The following is a 21,226-nucleotide window of genomic DNA, read 5'->3' on the forward strand; positions in this document are numbered from 1 at the left end:
CCCCAGACCCCTTTCTGTAATAAAACCGCGAGAAGACCGCCGTGTTGTAACACAAGGTAAAAGCGCAAATCTATTTACGGGGAGCCGGAGGACATTTTCATACAACGCGTATCTGTCACCCAATTTGTGTTTCGGGGAGAACACACGCCACCCTCCCCTCGCCTTCTCCCTCTTCGTCCCTCTGCAAGTCCTGCACACTTTGGTAGGGTCCTCTTCTTTTTCTCTATCCCCAAAACCCTCGTTGGCTATGTTTTTTCCTCGTTTTCTATTTGATTGATTGGTGTTTATCGATTTAATTCGTTTCTGTCTTGTTGGTATTGATCAATCGATTCTGTTGTTAATGTTAGTGATTCATGGTTTTCCGATAGCGGGATTCTCTGTTTAATTTGGTTGATTTCTGTTTTAAATTTGATGGCCGATGTTTCTGACTAGGGTTTTGTTGGGTGGTCTTGGTGGAAATGTTGGACATTGCCTTTGTATCATGCTCTCCATTCGGTTTAGGGTTTTGTGTTTCTTCCCTCTTTCTGAATTTATACTCTTTTTTTGGTAATTTAGGGCTATTGATTGCGTGTTCTTTTTGAGTAGCAATCATGATTCTTTTATCAGCGTGGTTGTTGCCATTGTTGCTATTTGGTTGAATGCGTGTGGGATTTGTGGCCGTGCTATTATAGTCTTGTTCTCTCCAAATATGGCGTTAAAGCCATGATGGAGATGCGTGAATTACTCAATTGATTAATCGTATTTTTCTCGTGAAGTTTGGTTTAGGGTAAGCTCTGGAGTTGCAGCGCCATGACGATGAATGAGCGTAAGATCATCGATCTCGAGCACGGATGGGAGTATATGCAGAAAGGGATCACCAAGCTGAAGAACATCCTGGAGGGCCTTCCGGAGTCGCAATTCAGTTCCGAGGACTATATGATGCTCTACACGTATCCTGAATTTGTTATTCTATTGTTTGGAATTTCCTATTCTTGTTCATGGTGGGATGAATTTGCTTTAGTCTTTCTCTAAGGTTTGACTCCTTTACTCTTGGTATAGTACAATCTACGATATGTGCACTCAGAAACCTCCTCATGACTATTCGCAACAGCTTTACGACAGATATAAAGAGGCTTTTGAGGATTACATTACTTCAATGGTACTCAGGATTTTGCACCCTTTGAATTTCATCATGTTGATAGTTCTGATTGTTGCATTTTAGCGATAGTTTGCTCTGATATTCTCATTTTGTTAGTGATCCAGTGATCCTCTTTTGTACCTCCTGATTATTGCCTTTTCCCTTTATTTACACCCCTATCTGTATCACCTAATCTTGCTTGCAAGGAGTTGATAGCATTCCATTTAGAAATATATGTGTCACCTTACAAATGCAAGCAAGTGAAACTACCTTTTAAATCTTACCCTTGCTGGTAATTCAATAGCTTAGGGCTAGTCAATCAAGTGACACTGAGAGTATACAATGTAGAATCATGCTTTTTCATTTATGAGTTCATAATATAGAAAATACTTCACATATATGTTAGATGGTAGCTAAGAACAAGAGGATGTACCTGCCTAGGGGTTGTCTGCGTGGCCAGCAGGGTGGTTGTGAGGGTGCTGAGAAGGCACCTGATCAAACCCTACTGGCACACGGGTGTGTCCGTAGCTTTCAGAGGCGGGCCTCGTATGGCAGGGTGATTGTGGGGCCCCACCCATGGTATTCCTTGCGTTGGCGAGGGCTCCTCATCGTCAGAAGAAAAAAAACAATAAGATGTAAATTATCCACATCTACCAGCATTTTCCCTTGGTTATAATTCGTTAGTTCTTGCTCTGTTATCATTCAATGCTAGCTGTTGTTATTTCTGAAGGGGTCATATACATGTCTCTTTAAGGAGCATTTGCAATGAGAGCTTATTCGGAAAGCATATTACATATGTCATATAATTGCTGGTGCGGGCAAGCGGAACAGTTCATCAAGCCATTTCAGCAATGTGTCAGGGTCACACGAGATATTGGAGTGTGCCCTTCATATGGATGCACATAATAGGGTGAGTCCCGGTCCTGGTAGTCAAGTAGGCATTCTGGTTGGTATAAACACAGAAATCATTCTGGCACCATCCCCGGATATGATCAATTCTCATAGTTCTCATAGTATGATCCGGGCCCATTGTTCGCCACATATTTAGGGTGTATTAATAGAGCCACAGTGAAACTGGTGATCACTAGTCTAGCTTCAGCTGGGCCTCCTTTTTCAGTCATTGTGGAACAGTGGAACACCTTTTGTGAATCAAATTTTCTGAATGCTGCAGATCAGCTGCTCTGGCAAGGTAGCATTCCGACCTTTAGGCGGCTCTGGGTTCCATACGCGATCAGGGGAACCAGATGGGCCAGACCAAACTGGTCTGGGCGGACAGCTGCCTACGCATTGGCCATGCCACATATAGGTTGAACCTCCCTCATACAGCCAAGGTTCATCCGGTCTTCCATGTATCACGGCTCAAACCATATCACTCACCGCCCTGGATTTTGATTCCCTACTTGGAACTGGCTGGACAAGAAAAAAAGGCTACCCAGCCTCTTTAGAGTCCATTTCTCCTCTTTGATCACTAAATCAATCGTAAGCTGCTTAATTCGAGAGACAAGACTAGGATCGAGCGAGGTCATTTATATAGTTGTGTGGTTGTGCAAACATAGAATGTTTCTGTTAGAGAATGATTTGTGTGAAGTATGTATATATTTTCATTCTGTTTTTTTCACTGATAAACATATGCATGGGTTGCAGAATGCTTGCAAAGTTTCATCTTTTAGTTAATGAAATAAAATGCTTCTATATCTGCTCTGGTTTATCTCAGGCCATTTTTTAAGTGCCAAAAAGTATTTTGCCTTCTTGGAAACAGACTATGAATGCATCCCATGTATTCTTGTTTTTTGTTATTTGTGATAGTTGTAAACAATATATTTAAAGTGCTTGATAACTTTTACGATATTCTGATTTCCTTCACATATCATGTCTGTGAGCTTTTTGACATTTTATTTATATTGTCCCATTTCTGTATGACAAGGTCATGCCATCTCTAAGGGAGAAGCACGATGAGTTCATGCTAAGGGAGCTTGTTAAAAGGTGGTCAAATCACAAAGTGATGGTCCGGTGGCTTTCCCGTTTCTTTTATTATCTCGATCGGTACTTCATTGCACGGAGGTCACTTCCAGCACTTAATGAAGTTGGTCTCACATGCTTCCGTGATCTGGTAATCATGTGCTTCAAATTTCTTTACAAACTTGAGGTTGACTCTCCTGTTTTGGTTGGATTGCAAGTTTGGTGTAGGTTTGAGTTTTGAATTAGGCCATTATCTAAATGCTCCCTCTCTGTTTAATGGGTATTTTGAACTTGAACCTACCCATGTCGGTCTGCATGGGGGACCGGGCAAACATGTTCTGAGTTTCTTTATTTTCTGCTAAATGTTTTTTCATGATTGACATGCTTGGTGGCGTGTTAGCTACAACAGCAAGTCCTCTCTCTCTCTCTCTCACACACACACACAGATGCAGAGTCGCAGACATACATGCACACATACACATATTTTCATCTGCATTGGCACGAACCACATGGGCCACTGACCCAGTAATATGACTTCTTTTCAGTCCCTTGTAGTGAATCATGTTTATAAACCATGCAGGCATGCTTGTGCCATGTGCTTCTATATGTCTGAGACTCATCTTCAATCTGTCTCTGTTTGAGGTGTTTGTCCATGTTCTTCCTTTTCTTTCTTAAACTTATTTTTTATCTGAGAGTTGAATTGGCCGTAACCCTTCACCATCTTTTCCTCTGTAATAATTTTATATCTATTTCAACAATTCATTTTAAATAATAAAGGGCCTTAAAATCCACCACAAATTCTTTCTGGAAGGCCTTCAATCATGTGGCAGAAAACTCATGATTTTCGTGATATATATGGATGACTACATAGTTTTCAATTATTTTTGGATGCCAGGTCTACAAGGAGATGAACATCAAAGTGAGAGGTGCTGTAATTGCTTTGGTATGTACAAATAATAGATTGGGTATATGAAACATCATAGTGTCACACACATATTCTGAAGAATTATATTCTTCATGCTTTCTTTGCCAGATTGATCAAGAACGTGAAGGGGAACAAATTGACAGAGCCTTGTTGAAAAATGTGCTGGACATTTTTGTGGAAATTGGAATGGGTAGTATGGATTGTTATGTGACTGATTTTGAAGATGCCATGCTTAGTGATTCTGCTGCTTACTACTCGCGGAAGGCTTCCAATTGGATTTTGGAAGATTCTTGTCCAGATTACATGTTAAAGGTCACGGCTTCTTGTTTGGGAGGTTTAGCACAAATTGCAGAAAGTTCTATATAGACAGTCTTTTGAAGAATTGTCTATTTGGATTTGCAGGCTGAGGAGTGCTTGAAACGAGAGAAAGATAGGGTTGCACATTACTTGCATGCAAGCAGTGAGCAGAAGTTGTTAGAGGTATGCTTCCCTACGTTTGGTTGCTGTCTGCTTGTTTTTTATCAATGTTAATGTACCAACTTATGCTTTCAAAGGAAAGTCCCTTTAGATCATTGATACTTGTATGTACATGCTCAGGCTTGAATGCCTGGAAACATTTGTGCATGCGTGTGAATGCAATCTGTATTATTTCCTTTAAAAAAATCTGAATTATTTGCATTGCATAGCAATTCCTGAAATATTTGTTTCTTTAAAGTAATGAAAATATTATTATGCTCCCATTCACTCCCATTCAAAGCACCATAGTTTACCTGGTGATGCAACTCATTTGAGTCAACTTGGGTTCCTGAGTTACATAGACCAGACTCATGCACCTCTACTTGCCTGTCAGTTGGTCTGAGTTGCTCAAGTTTGTGCCAGCTCATTGTTTTCTTGAGGTTTGACCAAGTTGATTATTTCCAGCTTTAGTGCATGAAGCAGGTGTTTAATAAAGAGTTTTTTGAGTTCAGTTTCTTGCTATGTCACATGGGTGCGGGTGCGGCACTTCAAAAAAACCTGGGTGCGGGGGTGCGGCAAAAATATAAAAAATTATATATATATATATATAGTCCAAAAGTTGGACATAAATGACCCTGGGTGCGTTGACTGCACACAGGGTCAGATTGACCGCATCGGGTGCGGCACCTAGTTGGAGAATCCCTGTGACATATAGGGCAAAAAAAAATTTCTTGGCAATTTTTTTTAAGTCTGAGAATTGGACCAAAATGACCCTGGGTGTGTTGACCGCACCCAGGGTCTGGTTGACCGCACCTGGTGCCGCACCCGCACCCGCGTCGAGTCGCGGGTGCGGCACCCTGCTAGCCGAATCCCTGTGACATAGGTTTCTTGTATTATGAATTTGTGGTTGTTGATGTATCATTTTATTGTGCCGGCTGTGATATGATTCTTTTTTTTGCATCAGAAAGTGCAACATGAGCTGTTGTTTGTGTATGCAAGTCAGCTTCTTGAAAAGGAACATTCTGGATGTCACACTCTACTGAGGGATGACAAGGTAAGTCGAGGGATTTGTGGACTGCATGTCCTTATTCCAATCATTTCCTTTTTGTATTGCATTAAAGCTAAGTGCCTGTTTTATTCTTTCATTTTAGAGGGAAGATCTGTCAAGAATGTTCAGACTTTTTAGCAGAATAAACAAGGGTTTGGACCCAGTTTCTCAGATATTTAAGCAAGTGAGATTCTTTTTTTAGATTTTGGTAATGATACATATTCTCTCCTGGTCATTTTGTTTTAAGAGTTTTTGATATCATTCAGCATGTTACGGCTGAAGGGATGGCCTTAGTAAAGCAAGCTGAAGATGCTGCAAGCAACAGGAAGGTATGGACTTAAAAAGAACTGCGGTTCTATTTTGTTCTACAGAATGCCTGTAATAATCATGTTAATATCATGGTTTTAATGATTTTTTTTTATATCTTACATGTATAAGTTTTTATGAGAAGGGTTAACTCATATTTTGATTCTCTATGCCAATCATCTCCTTTGATTTCTCTATGTTCAGCCAATCCAGCTACTGATGATATTTCACATGCAACTATATCACACAAATACTCCATTTTGGTCATTTTATTTGTGAGGTGATACACATGAAGAAGGATTGTACCCCTTATCTAGTCTATTTATCTATGCTTTAAGAGGCTTTAGTGCGTGTTAATTGGGGAATCGTCATGAAACTTTCAATTCTCATTGAATTAAAGCAGTCTGAATATTCATTGTGGTGAATATGTTTGTAGCATTGGAGTCTTCTACCCTGTTGGTTCTTCCAATTCTTGCTTTATGTTGCAATAATCAACAATTGTTGTTATGTGCTTTTCCCTTTTGGGGAAGAATTTCTTATCTTTAGAAATGGTCAGTTATTTGAATTTTTTATGGAACACCTCTCAATAATCTTCTGATGCCATGCTGCAGCTGTGTAATTATTTTACAGGCTTCTACATCTTGAAAATTGAGTTTATTTACTTAGTAGGCATAACTGCACTCATCTGGTATATGTATTAGTTTTGATGTCTAAGTTTAACTTCCTTTCTGGAATGTTGTGTTTCTCTTTCCTAGATTGTTGCTAATAGTGGACTTTTTTCTCAGGCTGAAAAGAAAGATGTTGTTGGTTTGCAAGAACAGGTATTCTTGTTTTGCCAATCCATGTTGTTAAAATGTAAACTGTAATACATATATATTATTTAATATTATTATATTTTCCTTTTATTATTTTCTTTTTCTATTTTCCTTTATTTTCTTTTTTAGCATCTAGTTCAATAGAAACTAGATATTTGATCCAGTCAAGTTCCTGTTGGAACTTTACTGTGCAAATAGTTGTTAGACTTTAGTCCAACAACTATAATAAAAGCAGTTGAACTTACTCCAACGTCTCTTTTGAAGAGCTCAAAATGAGCTCTCCTCTCTCTTCCATTTTTTTGTATATATAGGGGTCAACCCCTTCAATGTAAATAACTATGCTTCTTAAGCATTTTGTGCATGAATAAAGTATTATTTATTTTTCAAGTGTTCGTCCTTTTATACCCTTTCAATGGTTATGCTTTTAGTGTCTCCAATAGACACTTGTTTGTGAGTTATTCGTGCATTTGTTAATGACCACCATTTCATTACATGGTATCAGAGCTACGAAATCCTTAGATCCTGAAGTGCTTTTGCCTCGATTTTTGTGCCACATTTACAAAAGGTGTTTCATCATCTTGTTCTTGGTTCAAGAAGATTTGTTTGAAAAAAGGCGAACTTGTGCTACAAAAAATTTGGTTTTGTATCCTCTTTTATTCCTTTGTCTACTCTTTTTTTTCTCTCTCCTCCTATCTATTCCTCTCTTACCCTTGTAAAAGATGGATGACAATGATAAGATCACCATCATTCCTATGAAGCTAAATGATACTAACTATGTAATGTGGACTTCTATGTCACATGGGTGCGGGGATTCAGCACTTCCAAAAAACCCGGGTGTGGGGGTGCGGTAGGGGCAAAAATGTAATATATATATATATATATATATATATATATATATATATATATATATATATATATATTATCAAGGGGGGTCTTGGGGTTCCCCCGGCACGGGTCCATTTCATAGGGCACCCGCACTCTTCCCACATTCCCCCACCAAACAATAATTCTTTGTCGAAGAATACTTTACTGATGTAATCTCCTCCCCACCCCTACTGCATTACCTTAGTACTATTATTATATTCTTTTTCCTTGTAATACTTTATACATAAAAGGTTAATGTTGGTCTTTCTATAACTACAGGAGAGGGCTAACTAGCTAAGGGCTGTTCATGTTTTTATGACAGTCTGCATAAAGTTGTGGAGGCGAAAGCGACCTTACAATGTGCTTGGGATGCCCGTCAATCATGAATACGCCCTTGGGTCTCGGAATGTTCAAGTCAATTCCCTCATCCGTCCCACCTCCTTCTGGCCAACACAGAGCCTTTCACGAAAGGCCCTGGATTAAATGGTCACGTGAACAGGGGGCTTTCAGTTGCCCATGTGATTGTGACTGGGGGCCCACACCTCTGCAGAAACCATTATTATAAAACTCATTGGGGTTTCCCACGCACTTATTAGGTTGTCAGATTTATGTTGGCATATCTGCATTCGATTGAGAAGCTTGATGAAGAGTTGTCTTACGTGGCACGCATTGGTTCTGTTAAGATTTTTTTTTTTAAATTTCGCAGCTCATTTCACATGGCAAAATTTAAAAAAAAAATCAAAAAATTAGACCAAAATGATCCTGGGTGCGTTGACCGCACCCAGGGTTGGGTTGACCGCACCGGGTGCCACACCCGCGTCGCTTCGCGTCGATGCGGGTGCGTCACATGTCTGGACGAATCCCTATGACATAGGTGGACTTTGATTATGAAACACCACATTTGGGGAAAAGGTTTATGGGGTATAGTGGATGGTTCCGATTCAAAACCTAAACTATCTCTTACCAAGAAAGAGGGCGATAAAGAGGTTCCTCTAACGGAGGAAGAGAAGAGTAAGGTGTTAGCCACTTATGAAAAGAAATGGAAAGAGTGGAGGATAGAGCTTACAAAAATTATGTCATGGCTCATCAATAGCATAGACATTAAAAAATGCTTTAGTCTAGCTAAGTTTGAGCTGGTCGATAAGGCTTTAGAATAGCTCAAAAACATGTATTCCCTTAAAGATCTTGCACATGTGTGCAATTTACAAGACAAAGTTCGGACAATGACTCAAAAAGATAAAACTATTCGAGAATATTACAATGAGTTGTCCGAACTTTGGGAAGAGTTGGCTCTTCGTGAGCCCAAATGGCATTGTGCCGAAGATATTGAGCTTCGCCAAAAGCAACTCGATATGGAACATTTCTATCAATTTGTGAATGGTCTAAGGCCAGAGTTTGAATCCACCAAATCGACCCTTTTACATCGTGAAAAAATTCCTTCTATTGTTGATACTATAGAAGAACTCACTATGGAGGAAAATAGACTTAGAAAAAGTACTCCAAAAGTTGTTGATGACTCAGTTTTAGCTGTGTCTAGACCGAAGAATCATACTCGTACTTACAAGCCGCCTCATTTTCGAAGGTAAAACAGTGACTTTGATAAGAGAAAAGTCATTTGTCATCATTGTCATGAACCAGGGGGCACTATAGGCCTCAATGTGCAAAGTTAAAAAGAAGAGAAGAAAAAAGAATTGCATCTGTTGAATCCGAGTCAAAAGATCAAGATGCACCTGTATTTATGACTCAACTGATGAAAATCCTTCAACCTCTTCTCAAAGGGGTATCCTCCTCAACCGAAGCCTCAATTGAAGCATCAGTTGCATATTTCTCCGGTCCAGGTAACTTTCCTTGGCTTTTAGATTCCGATGCTTCTTTTTACATGACCCTAAATGTTAATAGTCTATCCGAATGTCTTAAAAATAACTCAAGTATGTCAAAGGTTTTTACAGCCGATGACACATCTTTTTAAGTAAAAGGAATAGGATGTTTTGAAAATCTTCAAAAATACAAATTTTTTTATCCCAGAAATTAGATATATCCCTAAACTTAATTGGAATCTCTTATCTGTCTCACAAATATCTGACTATGGATGTAATATCTCATTCTCTTCTTATAATTGTTGGGTAGTCAGAGAAGCTGATTGGGGAAGGTCATAGAGAAGGAGAACTTTATTACATGGACTTTTTGGAATTACCCAAGGATGCATTTTGTTAGTGTTTAGAAATTAAAATTGGATTTATGGCACAAAAGACTTGGCCATCCTCATATGTTTAAAAATTCAATATTTTCCAAGTTTGGGAAAATTTTGTAATTCTGATTTTTTTTTTTTGTAAAGACTGCATTCTTGGCAAAATAAAAAGGTTACCATTTCTTATTAGAACTTTTGTTTCCTCACGACCACTTGAGTTAATACATTCGGATGTTTGGGTCCCACACTAGTTATTTTTAAAGGTGGTTATACATATTATGTTATTTTTGTTGATGACTTTTCTAGACATACTTGAATTTATTTTCTTAAACATAAATCTGAAGTCTTTGCTAATTTCCAAATATTTCATAAAATGGTTAAAAATAAGTTTCAAAATGATATTTTCGTTTTTCGCACTGATTCAAAGGGAGAGTTTATGTCCAAAGAATTAAAAGACTACCTCAATTTACATGGTATTACACATCAAAGATCATGTCCACACACTCCACAACAGAATGACCTAACTGAACGCAAACATCAGTACATTATGGAAACTACTAGGACCTTGCTAATTGCAAATCAGGTTCCAAAAAGTTTTGGGCTGAAGCGGTCCTAACTACCGCCTACCTCATCAATAAGATGCATCTTCCTCGTTAAAGAATACAACTTTAATGGAAAAACTTGTTAATTTAACTCCAGATTATTGTAGATTAAGAGTCTTTGGATGCAAATGTTTTGTTTTCACCAACAAAAATGACAAACTCTCTTTTCGTGCAATCCCATGTGCCTTTTTAGGATATGCTGATAATAAAAAAGGCTATAGGTGTTTCAATTTTCAAATTGACAAATTATATGCGTCAAGAAATGTATCCTTTTTTGGAAAAAGAAAGCTTCTTTGAATTTGAAAAATCCAAGAATGTCACTGAATACTCATTTTTAATTGATCTAACTTCAAAATCCAATGAATGTGATGTTGGATGTGACCTTGACAATGATCATAGTCCTATTGTTGTTGAAAATGATGACAATGAAGAACCAATCCATAGGGATGTTAGTCTACAATATTCAAGACGTAGAGAGCAAAATCTTTCATATGCATTAAAAAAATACTCTGAAGTTCCACCCAGAAGAACGTCTAGAATCTCTAGACCTGAAAAATTTGTGTCTTACGAATCTTTTTCACCCACATATAGGGCAGCCATTACATTAATACAATCATATATTGAACCATCATCCTATTCTCAAGCCAAAAATCATATAGAATGGATAGAAGCCATGAAAATAGAATTGGATACACTAGAAAAGGCCAACACTTGGACGATCCAAGATATCCCTCTAGGTAAGAAACCTATAAGCTGTAGGTGGGTATACAAAATCAAAATCAAAAGTGATTGGACTTTGGAAAGGTATAAGGCCCGTTTAGTAGTAAAAAGATATGCTCAAGAGTATGACATCGATTATGAAGAGACATTTGCTCCTGTGACCCGTATGACCACTGTTAGAACTTTAATAACCTTGGTCTTCATTAGAACATGACCTATCTTTCAATTGGATGTCAAAAATGCTTTCCTGAATGAGAATCTTGTTGAAGAAGTATACATGAAAGCCTCACCTGGTATTTGTATCTTTAAGGTAAAGCTCTTCGTCTAGAAAAAACTCTTTATGGTCTTAAACAGGCTCCAAAAGCCTGGTATGACTGATTTAGTCATGTTATGCTTGATATTGGTTTCCAACCTTGTTTAACTGACACTGCTTTGTTTGTTAAGAAATCTAATGCATGCATCATTATTCTTCTTCTCTATGTGGATGATATGATTATCACCGGAGGCGACAAATAGGGAGTTGCAAATATCAAATATCTTATTAAAACTCACTTTGAATGACTGACTTAGGTCTATTAAGATATTTTTTAGGCATTGAAGTTGCTTATTCCTCTCGGGGGTATTTGATATCTCAATCTAAATTTGCTCTTGATATTGTTTTCAGGTCTTGAATTGCAGATGATAAGAAAGTGGACACTCCAGAAGTTGTCAATGTTAAAATGAAAATTGATGATGGAGAATTTCTTGATGATCCTACTCCTTACAGACAACTTATTGGAGCTCTTTCTTATCTTTCCATATATAGCTCATGCAGTTTATACAACCAGTTAGTTTCAACATGCTCACACCTCCGTGCATATGGGAGCAATTTCGCGTATTATTAAATACGTAAAATTCTCTCCTTCACGTGGACTCTTCTTGCTTACTTCATCTTTATTAAATTTAATTGCATATACTGATGCTGACTTGGGAGGTGATCTCAATAATAGGCACTCAACTACTGTTTTTTGTATGTTCCTAGGTGAAGCCTTGATTTCGTGGAGGTGCAAGAAGCAACAGAAGGTCTCTCTTTTCTCCACCGAAGCTGAATAGAGAGCCATGGCAACCACCACTATGGAGGTTGTTTGTGTTAAAATGTATCATTCAAATTATGTAATCTTATATATATTTTATATATATAAAGGACAATACATATTCATATATGGTATATATGCATATGTATTATCCTAATTATGTATATAATATATATTTTTCCAATAATATTCAACTTATGACTTTAAGTCATATTTATCCCTTTTATGAGTTTATGTATTAGCACTTGATGTGCTTGTGTTGTTCCCTTAAGTGGGTATATTCGCACTTAATGTGCATGTGTATGGGTTCATTATCGAACCTAAAATATTCAAAGTCACTTTCTAACAGTTTGGCTCAGACGATTGCTAGCGGATATGGGAGCTGAAGCAATGCAAGCTTCAAAGATGTGCTGTGACAACAAAAGTGCGATCTACATTGCAAGCAACCAGACATTCCATGAGCGCACTAAACACATTGAGATGGATTGTCTTGTCGGAGAGGAATACTTACATGAAACCATTTATCTGCCATATGTTACATCAAAATATCAATTAGCAGATTTCTTCACCAAGCCTCTCACTGCTCATAGATTTCACTTCTTCTTAGACAAACTTTCGCTCATTGTACCGTAAGTTTGAGGGGGGGGGTGTTAAAATGTAAATTATAATATACATATATATTATTTAATATTATTATATTTTTTCTTTTATTATTTTCTTTTTCTATTTTTCTTTATTTTCTTTTTTAGCATCTAGTTCAATAGAAACTAAATATTTGATCCAGTCAAGTTCCTATTGGAAACTTGATTGTCCAAATAGTTGTTGGACTCTAGTCCGACAACTATAATAATAGCTGTTGGACTCTAGTCCAACAGCTATAATAAGAGCCGTTGGACTGAGTCCAACGTCTCATTTGGAGAGCTCAAAATGAGCTCTCGTCTCTCTTCCACTTTTTTGTATATATAGGGGTGAACCCCTTCAATGTAAATAACTATGCTTCTTAAGCATTTTGTGTATGAATAAAATATTATTTATTTTTCAAGTGTTCTTCCTTTTATATCCTTTCAAGGGTCATGCTTGTAGTGTCTCCAATAAACGCTTGTTTGTGAGTTATTCGTGCATTTGTTGAAGACCACCATTTCATTACACATGTTTCACATCGTCTGAATGTACTACAGAGGCTAAATTCTTCTTATCATTTCTAGGTTTTTGTCAGAAAAGTAATTGAGCTCCATGACAAGTACTTGGACTACGTCAACAATTGCTTCCAGAACCACAACCTTTTCCATAAGGTTAGCTTGATAATTGTGTAATATCAAATCTTCTATCCTTTTTTGAGCATTGATCTTGCTGCCACAGGCACTCAAAGAAGCTTTTGAGGTCTTCTGTAACAAGGGTGTTGCGGGCAGCTCTAGTGCAGAGTTACTGGCAAATTTCTCTGACAATATACTTAAGAAGGGTGGCAGTGAGAAACTAAGTGACGAAGCCATTGAGGAGACACTGGAGAAGGTTTGATTTCATTGTTATTTTCATGCTAATTATGTATTCTATTACTGGCGCTTTAGATTGTGCCATAACTCTCTTTATAACCTGCAGATTGTGAAGCTACTAGCATACATCAGTGACAAGGACCTCTTTGCTGAGTTCTACAGGTAAAATAGGTCACGACTTGCTGCAGTTTCTATTCGGTTGTTTGACCTTGGCAGTTTGTTCTATTTATTCTTTTTCATATTGTCTTGGATATTTTTGTTCCTCTTGTAATTATTATGGTCATCTAATCGTTAGGAAAAAGCTGGCAAGGAGGCTTCTATTTGAAAAAAGTGCTAATGATGATCATGAGAGGAGCATTTTGACGAAGTTAAAGCAGCAGTGTGGTGGGCAGTTCACCTCAAAGATGGAAGGAATGGTAAGGAGAGCTGCCTTTGAGCTTGTCCTGGTTGTTTCATGCCATTTATTTTATTTTCATTTTTTGATGCAGGTCACAGATTTAACTGTAGCAAGGGATCACCAAACTCACTTTGAGGAATTTCTTAACAATAATCCACATGCAGATCCTGGAATAGATCTGACAGTCACTGTGCTTACTACTGGATACTGGCCTAGTTACAAATCCTTTGATCTGAATCTTCCTGCGGAGATGGTAAGTAGAGCTTTCATATTCATGGACCTGAAAATGTTTAGGCGCTATTAGCTGTTAAATTTCAAGGTTCCTTATCTGTATATTACCTTTGCAGATCAAATGCGTGGAGGTTTTTAAAGAGTTCTATCAAACAAAAACAAAACACAGGAAGCTTACATGGATATACTCATTGGGAATTTGTAATATCAATGGAAAGTTTGAACCAAAAACAATGGAGCTTATTGTAACAACCTATCAGGTGACTTTCTTGCAATTCCTATCATCCACATCAAATGCGACAATTTCACCTCCATGTTGCTGATTTTTGAGTTTGGTTTGCCTCCCTGTTTTAGGCATCTGCGCTGCTGCTTTTCAATTCGTCAGATAGGTTGTCCTATTCTGAGATCATGTCTCAGTTGAACTTAGCAGATGATGATGTAGTCAGGTTACTTCACTCGCTCTCATGTGCAAAGTACAAGATTCTCAATAAGTTGCCTAACACTAAAACTATTTCTACAACCGACACCTTTGAGTTTAATTCCAGATTCACTGATAAATTGAAAAGAATCAAGGTTTGGATTTTCCTCTTTGCTTTGTTGGAGTAGACTTCAATCATTTGGTTTTTTCTTTTGCCTTGACACCAATAGTATCATTGTGTTGGTAATAAATGAATGCTGCCATTCAAACACAGATTCCTCTCCCTCCTGTTGATGAGAAGAAGAAGGTCATTGAAGATGTTGATAAAGATCGTCGTTATGCTATTGATGCATCAATTGTGCGAATAATGAAAAGCCGCAAGGTTCTTGGTTATCAGCAGCTGGTCATGGAATGTGTAGACCAGCTTGGGCGCATGTTCAAGGTATTGTCGAGTGATTTGAGTCTATGCTTTTGGACAGCATTGCTGATAATATATGAACTCATGTTCACAAGATTTGCACATTGACCTAAACCATCGAAAGTATCAGTCCAATTCTTTTAAGCGATTTGAGCGTGGTATTATAACCGGGCTGAGATTTATTTGTTTGTTGGCAGCCTGATTTCAAAGCAATTAAGAAGAGGATCGAAGATTTGATCACGAGGGACTATTTGGAAAGGGACAAAGATAATCCCAACATACTCAGATACTTGGCCTGATCCAGCATCATTGATTTTTTCATGAAAGGGACTAAGCTGCATTGCTCTTCAGAGGTAAGACACTGGCAAGGTTGTGAATTTTGTGGGAGAGAGCCTGTCAGAAAGATCCTATAGGTTTACAGTAATGGTGCTTGCGGCCTTGGTCACCCTCATCCTTCACTGTAAATGGCATATTCAGGCTGACCTTAGGTCAACCAAGAGAGAGTCCTACAAAGGTGACCATTTCCCATCATGTAAAGTGTGTCTCAATGTGAAGTTTTGTGGCCCACCTCATTGTCATTTCTTTGCCAGGTTCCCTCAGACCAACTTTCTTGCCTTCCTGCTCTTGAAAATTGTTAAATCCTTTTCCTTCTGTAATTTATTTCCTCATGCTTGATTTTTTTTCCTGGCCTTATGCAATGTTTTAAAACGATTACCGTACTCTATGGAGAACAGATATGTTAAATTTTCTCTTTGCCTGCTTTTGGCCAAACCCTCAACTGTGGTGTGCTTGCACATGCCTGCTCAAGACCTGAGCATGTAAATTTGTGATTATGGGCTTGCTCATAAATTTATTTTTTTCTTAATTTATAAATGACAGTATGAATGAGGTTTTAATGCTATAAGATGACCGATCTAAGTGTGGAAGTGTAGATATTATTGCTTCTTAATCTCTGTAGATAGAAAATTATATATGGGTAATTAATCCAATTGTTTTTTTTTCTCTCTCCAATTTTGTGGCCTGTTGTATCCATGAGAGAGGGAAAGCCCTTTCATGGGAAAAAGCATGCAATTCTAAAAAACATAGTGCTTGTTCTTTTTCCACGGGCTCCCCTTGGGGAAGCCTTTTCATGTGAAAAGAGCTATTTCTCATGTAAAAAAAGTGAAGCCCACTATTATGCCGCTTGGGCTGACCGCTTTTGTGGGGAGTGTTTGTTTTACACGCTTGTGAGAAAAAAAAGCTGTTTCCACTGACGGGTGCTTTCTCATTAAAGAAGCGGGCCCTTAGGGCATGTTTGATCCCACATCACGTGGGATGCCACACCAATCAAACTCTGGGTGCGGCACACGTGTTTTGCAAGGGGAACACAGATTTAAAAAGTGTGTGTGTGTGTGTGTGTGTGTGGGTGGGTGGGGGTCTGGGCAGCAAGATGGTGGCGGTGAGGCCACCTGCATGGCTTTGAATAAGAAATTTATGTGATTGAGGTTTTGAATCAAATTTCTTTAATTGAGGCTTTTATATTTAGTTTGATTAGGGCTTTTTTTCTTTGATTTGATTAGGGTTTTGAATCAAATATCTTTAATTAGGGATTTTGATTTTTAATTTGATTACAGATTTTCTTTTATATGATTAGGGTTTGAATTAAGGCCTTTATATTTAATTTTATGGTTTATTTTCTTGTAGTGTAGGATTTTTTGATTTATGTATGGTATATTTAAGATCTATTTTCTTGCATTTTAGGGTTTTATGATTTTTGCATTTGTATATAAAAATATGCATTTTTTTCTTATATTATTCAAATTCTAAACATTTTTTGGTACTTGGATCCGGTTTGAGATCCATATTCAAGCCTAAAATCCATATTTTTTTTATAATCTTTCCTAATTAGATTCAATGTGATGTAGATTAAAGCTTTTATATATAAAAAATATCAATTGTTATTTTTTCTCATATTATAAAAAATCTAAATATTTTTTTTGGTATTTGGATCCAATCCGAATTTCATATTTATGGCTAAAATCTATAGTACACATGTTAAAACACTCATATGGTTGGGCAAAATGGGTTGTACTGTCCAAAACGAAGTTGTCCAACCCATTATTCACGTGTGTTCAAAATGTCCGCACAATGTAAATCAAACGCCAAACACAATTTATATAACTTCTTGTCTAGTTGAAACAAATGCTGCATGGTGTATAATTTTTAGAGAACAAACATAACATGTGTTCTATTTGTTATGTCCAAATGAGGACAAACAATCAAACATCGTGCGTCTTGCAGGATGTTGCAAATGTTAGGGCGATCGAATTTTGGACTTGGAGGATGGGCGTTCGCCGCATTCTTCTTGTAATAAAGAGCATGAGACAAGGGAAACATCACTTAAAAAAACAAACTCAGGCGGAGGGGGTTTCTAACCACAACCCTCCCTCTCTCTCTCTATATCCTATGAAGCCAAGCCGGTGGCAAGGTCAACAACAGGTAGTGGCCCGACAGCAAGGCTTGCTCTCTCTCTTTCCCCCTTGTTTGTTCCTCTCTCTCTCTCTTTCCCCCTTGTTTGTTCCCACCTCTCTCTCTACACTCTTTTTGTTCTTTGTTTTTCTTTTTCATCTTGATTAGGGTTTTTTTTCATTGATTTTTATTAGTTTGTTATTCTCATTTATTAGGGGTTTTTCTTTGATTTTCATTGGTTAGGGATTTGAATCAAATATTTTTAATTAGGTTTTTGTTATTTAATTTTATTAGGGCTTTTCTTTGATTTGATTAAATTTTTTTCTTTGATTAGGGTTTTGAATCAAATATCTTTAATTAGAGTTTTTGATATTTACTTTGATTAGGGTTTTTTTATTGATTTTCTTTGATTAGGGTTTTGAATTAAATTTTTTTAATTAAGGTTTTTTATAATTAATTTGATTAAAGGTTTTTTTATATTTATTTTTACAATTTATTTGATTTTATGTTTTTTTAATAATTTATGGGTTTTTGGTTTATTTATGATTTATTTTCTTGCATTTTAGGGTTTTATGATTTATTTATGGTTTTTATATTTGTATATAAAAAATATGAATTCTTATTTTTTCTCAAATGACGTAAAATTTAAACATTTTTAAGATCCATATTTGGGCTAAAATTTATAATTTTTTGATAAACTTTCATAATTAGATCCAATATTATACCAGTTAAAGCATTTATATATAGAAATATCAATTCATATTTTTTCTTGAATTACCCAAATTTTAAGCATTTAAGAAATTTTAGATCCAATTTTAAATCCATATCGAGAACTAAAATCCATAATAAACATGTTAAAACATTCATGTGGTTGAGCGATTTGAGTTGTAAGGTCTAAAATGAAGTTATCCAACTCATATCTATGTCTTCAAGATGTCCATACAATGTAAAAATCTTGGTGCAATTATTACACAGTAGACAATAGATGACTTCTGTCTATTATGTTCTGGTGTTCCATCCAATCTTGGACAAACCATCAAACACACCCTTAGGGTGGGTTTGTTAGGTTAAGTGGTGAATTTCACTGGAAACATAGGGAGATGAGACCTAGGCTGCTAGTCAGGTGGTCTAGGTTCAAATCCCAAGTGCGTCACCTCTTAAGCAAGCCAAAGCATGAGGACTCTCTGGGGGGTAAGGGGTAAGCCCATTGAGTTTTACGTTGCTAGGGCGACAACTGTAAGTACGGCTGGTTAAGCCAATGCGGTTAGGTCTCTCATACTGTGGGTGGTTTCTCTATGTAAATATAAAAAATGGGTAAAGCAAACAAAGCCTATTGGGCTAGGATTTTTTTTACAGAAAAGTAATCAATAATGCAAAACCAACCAACCTACTAGCTCATTACCAAGGGCTCGTTTGCCTTTCACCAAAATAGACAAATTTCTAAATGACTTTCCATGAAATTTTTTTCATAGGAGGAGGTATGAAAGGATTTGTACATGAAAATAGAGAATGTGATATGACACTTTACTACCATGATGATTTGATGTTTGTTTTACTTGTAATGAAAAAGAAAGGAAAAGGGATGCTCGCTCAATAATTTCTCATGAAAATTAAATGAAACAAACATGCCCCAAGAGTTAATGTTCAAAAAGGTTCCTAAGTTTTCATTGCCCCGAGGCCCGAAACACCAACTTAATAGTCAACATCGCTAAAGGTGTGGAGTAATGTCCATTTTTAGACATTAGCTATATATGATTGATGCGAGCAGTGGGACTTCAAGGGTTTTGCTAAAAAGATCAGGTGCAATATGATTGCACAAAAATTTGTGCATTAAGCACCTATCACCCTCCATCTTGGGTTTAGGGCCTGTCAGGTTTGGGGCCCAAGACCCGATGGAGGTCGATCTGGTGCTTAGTGCACATTTTTTGTGCAATCATATCGCACCCGAGCGTATGCCAATGTGCAACCCGAGGTGTGCCAATGTGCAGTCCGTGATTTGTGGGGGAAGGGGGGTCGTTGATAAATCACTCTCACTCCCTCCACCATCTTGGACTTATGATCATCACATGTCCACCATACTTAGGCCTTGTATCTTGTCTCTTCTCCAACCATACCTGGAATCCTTCCCTTCCATCAAGATGCTGTAAAAATGGCCAATCTTTCGTGGTTTATAGGCCTCAACAAGATCAAAAGTGTAGTACTGCTTAGGGGTGGGCAACGGCCAGCCCCAGCAGTTCAGCTAAGCTGCACCAGTTATCATATCATATCAACCTTCCCAATGTTCACTACTTTCACTGGTGCAGCTGAAAATTTGATATGATAACTGGAAGAACACTGGGAAGATTGTCGGAGTAGGTCAGCTAAGGATTCACTAATTTCACTTGTGCAGCTGTTTGGATTGCAGCTGAAAAGTTGAAATGATAACTGGAAGAACACTGGAAAGGTCGCGGTGTAGGCACCGATGTGGGAATTGGTATAACAATTGGCAACTACCACCTCATGTAGGTGAAAAGTGAAACGTGGAACTGAAGGTGTTAAATACCATCCCAGTTCCATCATTTCCAACAACTGCATCCATCCCAAATCATTTTGGCAATGGATATTCCACACCTGAACGCCTAGATTCCAAAGAAGGCCTTCTATTTATGAAGTCCATTTAACTAAAAAATGATACATTAAAAGAATCTTTTCGGTTTCCCAAGACGAATAGGTCTTTTATTTAGCTTTTCAATCTTCCAAAAGGGAACAAAAAAATAAATCCCTGAGAGGGCAGTAACTAAAACAAACACTAGCTGAACTCTTTAGAGCCAATGGACCCAGGTCCAGAACTGATCCAGTACTAGTTGCTACATGTTCCAGAGGCTTGGTTCCAGATTAGACCCTGTACAAATATCAGACTTTATGAAATGATAAACTCGGTGGGGTTCGAACTTAAGAAGTTGATCCAAAGAATAAATAGTTGATATGATTTAGATATACACAACTGAATCTTTTATGAATGACGATTCAGTCTTTTGTGTTCAAGCGGATGCGTGACTTTGGTGACCTGGACTTCGGTCACACATGCATCAAGATCTTCTATATGCATATGGGATCAACCTAGATTTACCTCGGTTGGAGGTTCGAGAAATCATTTTTGTCTGCGATAATTTTCTCGTATACCCCTGTTAGTTTTCAAGAATATAATAATATTAATTATTTTGCAAACTGGGTTGATTTATCATTATTACCATACCATAAAGATATACAAGACATCCATACACTAATGTATGAGTCAAAGTTTATGGCAAACCTCACAGTGCAACAACGACTATGCTATGAAAGACTTGAGGTTATAGCAAACCTTGGGGTGCAATAATGCATCGTATCATGAAAAAATACATGAAAAAAAATCTGAGATCACCTTCACGGGTAAGATGATCAATCAATTTAAAAGACAAAGCATAGTGAATGGGTTGAATTAAAAATACAAATATGAGAATCTATTCCATATTGTTATGGTTTAAAAATACAGAAGCGGTACATATACAAATGTGGTAAATTTTCTTAATAATAACAGGCCCATTAAACCATTCACATTTATGTCCTATCAAGAGAGGATAGGAGATACAAACTCTGATGAACATTGTTGTCAAATAACTATGCTGATCGAGTGACGACAATGGCTCGGCGTCCCCAGTCGTTATAGTTAGAGAACTGTGCTACAAATTATTATCCTAGGTGGTAGATCCCACAACTTCTGTAGAAGTTA

The 21,226-nt window shown here is 37.3% G+C and overlaps 2 protein-coding genes across 6 annotated transcripts in view; both read left to right on the forward strand.

Annotated features, from left to right (window-relative positions):
* Window positions 1–15,778, forward strand: LOC149846193 (cullin-1-like). Of its 5 annotated transcripts, none has more exons than XM_089997873.1 (20): window positions 1–202; window positions 756–929; window positions 1,039–1,138; window positions 3,042–3,227; window positions 3,972–4,019; window positions 4,110–4,313; window positions 4,404–4,481; window positions 5,422–5,511; window positions 5,609–5,689; window positions 5,772–5,834; window positions 6,597–6,632; window positions 13,279–13,365; window positions 13,433–13,582; window positions 13,670–13,725; window positions 13,859–13,979; window positions 14,052–14,213; window positions 14,308–14,451; window positions 14,546–14,764; window positions 14,884–15,051; window positions 15,225–15,778. In XM_089997873.1, the coding sequence occupies exons 2-20, from the start codon at window positions 790–792 to the stop codon at window positions 15,324–15,326; spliced, it is 2,235 nt and encodes a 744-aa protein (XP_089853999.1). In that variant the 5' UTR covers window positions 1–202; window positions 756–789; the 3' UTR covers window positions 15,327–15,778. The 5 variants fall into 5 exon arrangements, 4 of the variants coding, with proteins under 4 accessions (XP_089853999.1, XP_089853997.1, XP_089853998.1 ...); XR_016430502.1 differs by having other exon boundaries at window positions 3–202; window positions 14,546–14,637; window positions 15,225–15,361; XM_089997870.1 differs by having other exon boundaries at window positions 93–202; window positions 766–929; window positions 15,225–15,705.
* Window positions 15,451–21,226, forward strand: part of LOC149846194 (potassium transporter 5-like) — a 17,931-nt gene continuing 12,155 nt past the window's right edge. Inside the window, exon 1 of the mRNA XM_089990633.1 lies at window positions 15,451–15,487. Within this exon, the coding sequence (XP_089846759.1) occupies window positions 15,451–15,487 (37 nt within the window). The remainder of the gene's footprint in view (window positions 15,488–21,226) is intronic.

This window comes from Nuphar pumila, chromosome 2 (genome assembly GCF_984573655.1).
Source record: "Nuphar pumila chromosome 2, dmNupPumi1.hap1.1, whole genome shotgun sequence".
In the NCBI taxonomy this organism is placed as follows: domain Eukaryota; kingdom Viridiplantae; phylum Streptophyta; class Magnoliopsida; order Nymphaeales; family Nymphaeaceae; genus Nuphar; species Nuphar pumila.